Source organism: Folsomia candida, unplaced genomic scaffold (assembly GCF_002217175.1).
Source record: "Folsomia candida strain VU population unplaced genomic scaffold, ASM221717v1 Fcan01_Sc009, whole genome shotgun sequence".
Taxonomy (NCBI): Eukaryota; Metazoa; Arthropoda; class Collembola; order Entomobryomorpha; family Isotomidae; genus Folsomia; species Folsomia candida.
In genome coordinates this window covers 2381758-2389838 of record NW_019091201.1, presented here as the reverse complement: position 1 = coordinate 2389838, position 8081 = coordinate 2381758, and the positions used below count along the sequence as shown (strand labels likewise).

At 39.0% G+C, this 8081-nt stretch overlaps 3 protein-coding genes across 3 annotated transcripts; all 3 read right to left on the bottom strand.

Moving 5' to 3' along the window:
- Positions 1 to 6: 6 nt before the first annotated feature.
- On the bottom strand, positions 7 to 1890 carry LOC110854272. The gene is made up of 6 exons (XM_022102696.2): positions 1755 to 1890; positions 1618 to 1687; positions 1501 to 1545; positions 1110 to 1424; positions 850 to 1045; positions 7 to 784 (listed from the first exon to the last, which is right to left on the bottom strand). Exons 2-6 carry the CDS (start codon positions 1677 to 1679, stop codon positions 275 to 277), a joined length of 1128 nt encoding a protein of 375 aa, XP_021958388.1. The 5' UTR covers positions 1680 to 1687; positions 1755 to 1890; the 3' UTR covers positions 7 to 274.
- A 1402-nt stretch (positions 1891 to 3292) lies between these two features.
- On the bottom strand, positions 3293 to 4229 carry LOC110854269. The gene is made up of 3 exons (XM_022102691.2): positions 4076 to 4229; positions 3899 to 3968; positions 3293 to 3774 (listed from the first exon to the last, which is right to left on the bottom strand). Exons 2-3 carry the CDS (start codon positions 3918 to 3920, stop codon positions 3485 to 3487), a joined length of 312 nt encoding a protein of 103 aa, XP_021958383.1. The 5' UTR covers positions 3921 to 3968; positions 4076 to 4229; the 3' UTR covers positions 3293 to 3484.
- A 148-nt stretch (positions 4230 to 4377) lies between these two features.
- On the bottom strand, positions 4378 to 6352 carry LOC110854004. The gene is made up of 5 exons (XM_022102391.2): positions 6122 to 6352; positions 5773 to 5952; positions 5408 to 5689; positions 4987 to 5325; positions 4378 to 4908 (listed from the first exon to the last, which is right to left on the bottom strand). The coding sequence occupies exons 2-5, from the start codon at positions 5918 to 5920 to the stop codon at positions 4718 to 4720; spliced, it is 960 nt and encodes a 319-aa protein (XP_021958083.1). The 5' UTR covers positions 5921 to 5952; positions 6122 to 6352; the 3' UTR covers positions 4378 to 4717.
- Between the last annotated feature and the right edge of the window lie 1729 nt (positions 6353 to 8081).

Sequence of the window (8081 nt, the reverse complement as noted above, 5' to 3'; positions counted from 1 at the left end):
GGTTGGTTGGTTGGTTCATAAAAGCAATTTATTTGTGGCAGTATTAACATCATATTGATAAGCGGTAGGCGAGAGTTTGTTTGAATCGAGTTGGAAATTATAAGGCCAATACGTATGGTGGCGGAAGTTGAGAAAGAAATTAGAAATTTTACCAATTTTTTTTAAACCAAAACTCGGAATAACTTTCTCACGCATAAACTCCTCTTGATTACAGTATTATTCGAACATGCACAGAAAAGTCATTTCGAGTTTGGAAAATATGTATACAACTTTTTTAATAAATTGTATTGTATGCATATCTTGATCTGGATCGACCCCTTTCCATACTTGACTCCCGTGTGCTCTCATAAATGGAGGACTCGACATCCCTCTCTTCCGACAATCGGTGTAACAACGTCCTCGTTTTCTTGTACACGGTTGGGTCATAAAGAACATCGAAGCCACCCAATGCGGCAGCATCCGTGAATTTGTTGCCAATCACGAATCGTCGATGGTGGACGGGGTCCGTGAAGAAGGGGCAGTTCTCGTTGCATACGAGGTGATGGCGTGGGTAGTCGTAGTCGGAAGCAAGACCGCTTGCATTCGAGGCGACGGATCCCTCCCTCGAATATCTCGCCTCAATGTCAGAAAGAACACTTTGTTCACGGCGACTACGTCGGACAGAGTCGAGCGCATCTGACCTCAGACGATCGTCTGATGCTCCGACGAGAGCGTACTGCTGAGCGTCCAATTCGGCACGTCGTAAGACTTCAAGTGATCTCGCTCGTCGCTGGCGGAGACGATCCTGGATGCAAAAATTAATATTTTAAAACTATGTATTTAAGAGTAAAAACGAAAACTTTTCATTACCTGAACTCCAGCGCTTTCTTCCTGCAGAGCGATTGAGGTAGCTCGCACGTTATTGATTTGTTGGAGGAGACTGTCGCTCGCATAGTTGGAATTTTCGGCAAGGCTCCTACTGTATTCGGACTGGGCACGACGGCTCCGCAACTCGGAGGATGCCCGGACCGTAGTAGAACGTTCCGTAGATTCAGCACGCGTCGATCTGTAAATGTGCATATATTTATGATAATCTGACTGCTTACAATTTTTTTAGAAAGGTAGCTTACCTATATTGAGACGATTCTCTCTGTGCCGATTCCGCTCGATAAACTGAGCTTTCCCTCTGGCTCGATTCCGCCCGATAAGCAGAACTTTCCCTCTGGCTGGACTCTGCACGGGAGGATGAGCGGAATCCACGTCCGTAAAAGGGATCGGCAGACCAACGCTCAATGAAACTCATGGCCTTTGGTGGCGAAACAGCGCGTCGTCGAGCAGCAAATGAGCTTCGCGAATCGGACAAAGAATAGCTCGAAGAGTAGGCGGATGAAGAACTCACATCCGATGAATACCTGGAGTTGGACGCGTACCGGACTTGGGGTCGGCTATGAACAAATAGACACAAAAATTAGTATGTGACTGTACTGGAAATTATCTAGTGACTATTTAGGGTGGACTTACTAGTAAGACTCTCCAAATTCATAGTTGTACGTGTACATCCGGATCCTACAACAAATTGACAATTATGTACATATGCAAATCTCGTCCCCCAAGAACATCCTTCTTCTTATTACATACCATTTTGGCCTGGCCCAGTGAGTGTACTGTCCAGCAGCCTTAGTTTTTGAACTATCACCCATTGTATCACCTACAAGAAATTGAATTTTAGACTAAAAACTATGCAAATTTAAACTGCATGGTTGCAAAAATCTTACCAAAAGTTTCACGAACTTTGTCCTCACAAAAAAAATCACCCGGCTTGAATCTGGAATCCTACCACTTCCGTCCAAGACTATCTGGGAAAGAGTAGCTCAGTCGAAGAACATGGATCTCTCTCCTAGGAAAAGAATTGGCAGAAAAAACGGGAAAGAATAGGAAACTAAAGAAGAAGATCACGGTTTGCATTCTTACTCTCCCAGATGAAAAAATAGAATAGGATGATCATGTAGCCATACATATCATTATCTCATCATCCATACGACTATATAGTGCATATCCGATAACCGTGAAGAAGAAAACTACTACTTGCCGATACTTGACTCTTGCTCTTCATTCAGTTGTGTCGTGTCAGTCAGTTCGTTAGTAAAGAAAAAAGTTCTCCATTTCAGAGCGTTTCGTACATATAAATAAAGAAAAGACTGGGTTTCCTACTACCCGACTTCTAGAAGTCAGTCAGTACATAATGGGACACAAGGATAACCAACCAACGCCATCAACCTCTTTGGCAAAGTGTTACAAAAAATGCTTAAATCTTGTCTAATTCAAGGTTACGGTTAATCCTCCTCCTCCGTAAAAAAATACAAGTCGAAACTAGGAGATGTATTATCGTGGATAGATATCTGCATACGGAAATGGTGGTGAAGACAAACGCTAGCCATGAACATGATGCCATCATCGTCATTTCCTAGTTAAAATAGGGAACAGGGACATAAAGTGTGTAATCGATGGTTGACTCTCGAGTACTGTTCGTTCCACACGGTTTTTAATTATCGAATTTATTTCCATGTTATAGAATATGTAGGGAATTAAACTTGTCATGTCTTACGTGGGTTGAGAAGGTATTTATTTCTTCATTAGAGAATTTCGTATAGACAAAAGCCAAGGAATTTGCAGCAATGTTTTTCGAATCCCCATTCTGTCTAGAGTATTTCGTTACGCGATGTGATCCTGGATTGTTCGAAAGGGGAGGATTAATTAATTATTTTCAATCTTATTTATTTGTATTGTATTGGAAGTTAGAGACACAAAAATAGCAGATTCATCTCAAACCGACCGAATCTTTGAGAATTAACGGGCCATGTAATGCATATTTTGTATGTAAAATGTAAAAGTTAACGTATTCGTGTAGTAATAAGAAAAGAATTGTATGGTATCACGTATCATGTTTTTTTATGTATTGTGCATGGGTAATATACGGGATAAGATCAGGTCATAATTTAGAGGAGACAAATAAATTAAGTCGAATGATGACAAAATACAGAAAAAATGCAAGTTCAAGGTCGATCAAACAATTCGAAAAATAGAAAATGCTTATGCAAGTACAAATTGACGTGACATTTATCATTAGCGTTGTTATTTATAAGCGAAATCAGAAACGTTTCCTTTGCCAAAACAAACTTTATGAATAATTGCCATGAATTAAAAGTATTTATAAATGGGTTGCACTTTCGCTCTTGTTATATGACCTGATTACTCTAAAATTAAATTTATATGTATTGCGCTTAATAAATAATTTAATTAACACAACACAGGATTCATTTTAGAAGAAAAAAATTCTTTTATTCAAAGCAAAAAGTAAAAACATAACAAAAAGAACTGCAACTATAAATAGTTGGTCAACGAATTTTAATAAGGAATGTTGAAATAATATGTATGGAAAATGGTGAGATTCTGATGAATAGAAAAATTAAATTGTAAGAATTGTCTCACGCATGTCCAAACAGATTCAATCCTTCTGGTTAGGGTTGAGTTGATTAGCGTGATTATCGAGATCCGCTTGATCTCCTTTCCCTTCGTACCCGGCGGCACGGCCTTCGCCCGTCGGCCCGTGGTTTGGATTACATTGATTTGCCTTGTTATCCAGAGCCGCCTTGACCGCAGCATCGGCCTCAGCAGCTTCGACCTCGGCAATGATCTCCGCGCCATCGACCTCAGCGAGGAGTTTCTCGGCATCGGCCTGAGCGACGAGCTTCACGGCATCCGCCTGAACGACGATCTTCTCCGCAGTGGCTTGATCTAAAAACGAGCAAAAATTATAACTCTACAATTTTAAAAACTTTCCCCAATTCCATAATCCAACCAAACATTTCCAGAGCGCACGTATCCTTAATATTATTACAAATATTTCAAAAAATCTCACCCATCTCAACTTTTGCGTCCATCTTGATGACTTGTCTGCTTCGTAAAACGGTCGTTTAGAGAGAGAAATCCTGTAAAAACGACAAATTCAAGCTATTAAGGTTAACAACTAGCATGTCAATCAACTCCTACTTTCAAAAAGTAGTGCAAAGAAAGTTTCCCAGAAATTTAAACTTACTGAGTATCCTTTGGAAAAATTGGAGAGAGAGGAACACGCACGTCCACACAAGAACAAAACTGACGAAGGAATGAAGGGACGCTGGAGCCACGCCGTCAATAAGTTTGATTTTGGTAAAATAAACTGCGTAGTTAGTTCCTGGCCGCCGCCGTCGCTATTTTGCATATTCTTCGCTGAAAATAAAAATTACTATGTCTAGTCGAGAAAATAAAATGAATGGCGTTCTTCTATCGCAAAAGACGATTTGCATCTTGTGATTTGAGACTTTTGCAAATTCCTGCGTATCAAATTACTTCTCTCTAAACGTCACATTTATTCCGCAGTAAAGAGAGCTTTATTATTGTTATAAACAAAACAGTAAAGATATTTATAACATAAATATTTATAATATAATGCGAATATTTCAACTCCGGATATATGTATTCCGGATATGCAGTCTAAAATATGACTCATAAAATAAGTATGTGAGATTCTTCTGACATCTCAAATTAATCTTGGAGTACATAAATACTTACGACGAATAAAGAACATAAAAACAATCAAGATAAATAATAGGTTTAAAAACTGTGAAGGATAATCATAGTTTTTAAAAGTCTGAAATCGTTCCATAAATATGTAGGCTGGCATCGTAATTTTTGAGCTTTAAATATTATTGCTAGTAAATGGTGGTCGTGGTTGGAATCGGGGATTGTTAGGATTTAACTGGTTGGCATGATTGTTCAGATCGGCAGCCGTTCCTGCGCCACGATATCCGGCCGGGCGTCCAGGTCCACTCGGGACATGGTTGGGATTTATCTGATTTGCCCGGTTGTTCAGGGCTGCCTTGTCCAGACCTAAAAAAAAGCATGCAAAAAATCATTGCTTATTATCAAATGACATGTTAAATACTTGCAAAAACGAGTAAGGCTTACCCATTCTACTCCCCCGAGCTACATTGTTATTCGCAGCATTATTAATTTTCGCCATGGTGGCGGCCCCTTCATCCCCCATGACCGTGACGACGGGACGATATCCTCCCCTGACCGGTGTGGGGATCGGTTTCCCTCCAGCAACATTCATTCCTAACGGTTTGGCTGCAATCCTCCCAGCCGAATAGCCCGCAAGACCGTCCGAAACTGGGACGAGCGCCATGTCGAAACCCTGCTCGACAGTGATCTTCCTCTCGCCGTCGACAGCACGGGCGATTTCTTGACCCATGGCGACATATCCGTGAGGTTTGGCTTCTTGTCCGTTGATGAGAATGTCGCTTCCTACGGGTTGATAAATAAGATGGGAAATAAATTGAGACGGAAAATTGAGATTTTCTCAGAATGCCCATGATGATCTACTCACCAGTGATAATGCCATCCATCGCGGCCCCACCAGCGATTCCGCCAGCCACCGCGCCCACTGGACCCCCCGCTGCAAAACCTCCAATTCCTCCCAGCACAACGCCTGTACTTCGAGAGGCAGATTTCATCGCTTCGTCCCCCCTCTTATTGTCCCCCATGGCGTAGTGGACGCCACCTTTGACGTGACCAGCGACGGGAATGGAATCGATCACGTTCTCCATGTCGTCAGCAAACTTTTTCTGAAGGTCGAGTGCCTTCTCGGGTTCGCCTCCGATGGCGTACCCTAAATTTGAGATTGGTTAATTAATAGTCTTTAAAATTAAAGTATCAAATTAAAAAATTAAAATCAAGTAGTACGCAAATTACCTGCAGACGCGATTTGCGAAATTATAGGGAACGTGTTGTTGTATGCAAAATTTTTCTGGGTGGCTAGTGCGCCCGGAGCGTCCCCACCGACCCATTGGACAAATGACTTGGTCTGCGAAACGACCGGGATGCTGTCCGTATTTCCCATTTTAAGATTTCAAAAATTTGGGAGCGTTCTCACTACAATTTACAAAAGAGAACATACACTTTATACCGAAGTCGTATTTATACAATTTTTATATTCAATTGTTTATGTAAACGTTTCACAAATATTCTTGGACAAGGCTACCAATTTTCATGTTTCGTTTTACCAATTAAAATGAATGGATATAAAACAAAAAATACTTACAAATGAATGAACTCTGATTCTGAGTCTCGGACTATCTCCAAATAAATTTATTTCTATGAACGATTCTTTTAGCCGAAGTAATTTACTTGCTGGTCAATCAGATGATATGAACTGATACAAGTGATGAACCTCTTCTTCAGATTTATGTACGTATGTTGAAAACTGCCCAGTATGTGAGGGTTACAGATTTCTATTCAACAAACCAACCAGTTTATTAAGCAGACTCCTTTTTCTAATCCTAAGTTGTTGAATGAAATGCTTACATATGTACAAAATGGAAGGCTACATGCAGAGGGCAAATGGTTGATTGTTGCTGGGTCTCTGTATGCATTTTGCTATGCATGTAAAAGTGTCTAATCCTAAGAAAAGCTTTGGTCCTCCTTCTCTTGTTACAATTTTTTAGCTGTCATGCGATATGTACGGTGAAACTAAACAATAACATAATTCCAGTCGAGTCATTGGTACCAAAACTTACGATTAAGCGTCATTAACGCCCCTGGAAAGCTACATAAGTAAAAATAGACGAGTCTTAAAATCGAAGACTGCAAATATTGCACATTTGTCATTTAGGATTGGTCACATGTAACATGACATCAAATCACAAGCGGTGATATGGGTCGTCGTCTCGTCGGTGGACAAAAAACATTGCATTTCAATTTTACAGAGAGCCAATTTGAAGATCAGCATGTACACCAATTTTTAATTTCATGGGATTTAACACAAATTCCACTTGACACAAATGACAAATGGAATGAAGATGCATTGGATTGAATTTGATTGTAATTTTACTCCTATAAAATTTACTCAGGATTTCCGAGTAAAAAGTTCTATTTTCACCCGGTTTGCAGGAATTATGTATTGTTTTTGTTTGTAATGTGACGCTATATACTACATAATATTTTCAAGTCCATGTCCATGAGTCATTTTTAAATGCAGATTTAATGCGTCTTGTGAGTTCATGCATCTAAATGTCAAAAACAATGTAAAAATATTATGCTGTATGAATATTTGTATTAAGGCAGGAATATGCCCTCAAATGGGTTGTGGTGCCACTCCACCTAAAATGCTTACATACAATTTTTGTAATTCGATATGATAAGCAGTAGAAAAGGACGCACTTGAGATGAATCATACATGTCTTGGGTAGATATGCTTTGAATGATCTTTCCAGGATTTATTTTCATACAGAAATAATTTAAAAGCAGCGACCTTGCATTCCTATCAAGTCTTTGACTCTTTGTGTCTGCGCAGGAAGTGAACAGATGACTTTTCACAAAGCTATAATTGATGCCAATGCTTTGACCCGACTAAACTAAACTATTTATTCATGAACGTGAAATAAAACACTTAAAACACAAGTTTCTTGTTGAGTTTTTGGGTTTTGTGTTTTTATTCTTTCTTTGCAAGACTAATTTACAATAGATTCATACTATACTAACTAGTTAATTAAGTAGCTTAATTAAGTTCTAAGTAGATAGGCATAATCAACTAACATTTATTTGAGTATAGTACAGAGAATAGGTGGTTTGTATTTGTATGTTATTCGCAGAATATTATCATTGTTTTACACACATCAATTTTGAAAAAGCTAAACGACCAGCGCCTTACAAAAGTGCCCTATCTGAATCTTTAAAACTGTAACTAACATATTATTGTCATACATATCTACATATGTACATACTAATCCTAAGACATACACCTATTTAATGTACGAAGATGATAACTATGAATATACAATATATACGCTAATTTAATGGCTTTTTACTTGGTTTTGTGTTATGTTATAAATCTACTTGATAAAAAAATTTAAAGGACATTTTACCCAATCTGATGAATAAAATATTACACACAAGCTTTCGGCAGAAAACACTTCCTTTATAAAGTGTAAGGTTGAAAAATAGTATCTACAAGAGTAGAAAGATCTCTCTAGAGAGATTTATTATTATGCATTAGTCTGCGG

Bases quoted from the DNA above. Each gene is read 5' to 3' on its own strand.
- LOC110854272 (XM_022102696.2), bottom strand. From the start codon at position 1,679: ATGGGTGATAGTTCAAAAACTAAGGCTGCTGGACAGTACACTCACTGG. The intron at 1,546-1,617 runs GTATGTAATAAG...AATTTGTTGTAG, and splicing joins CACTGGGCCAGGCCAAAATG to GATCCGGATGTACACGTACA. The intron at 1,046-1,109 runs GTAAGCTACCTT...GCACATTTACAG, and splicing joins AGAGAATCGTCTCAATATAG to ATCGACGCGTGCTGAATCTA.
- LOC110854269 (XM_022102691.2), bottom strand. From the start codon at position 3,920: ATGGACGCAAAAGTTGAGATGG. The intron at 3,775-3,898 runs GTGAGATTTTTT...GCTCGTTTTTAG, and splicing joins GGACGCAAAAGTTGAGATGG to ATCAAGCCACTGCGGAGAAG.
- LOC110854004 (XM_022102391.2), bottom strand. From the start codon at position 5,920: ATGGGAAATACGGACAGCATCCCGGTCGTTTCGCAGACCAAGTCATTT. The intron at 5,690-5,772 runs GTAATTTGCGTA...TCTCAAATTTAG, and splicing joins TTCGCAAATCGCGTCTGCAG to GGTACGCCATCGGAGGCGAA. The intron at 4,909-4,986 runs GTAAGCCTTACT...GCTTTTTTTTAG, and splicing joins AGCTCGGGGGAGTAGAATGG to GTCTGGACAAGGCAGCCCTG.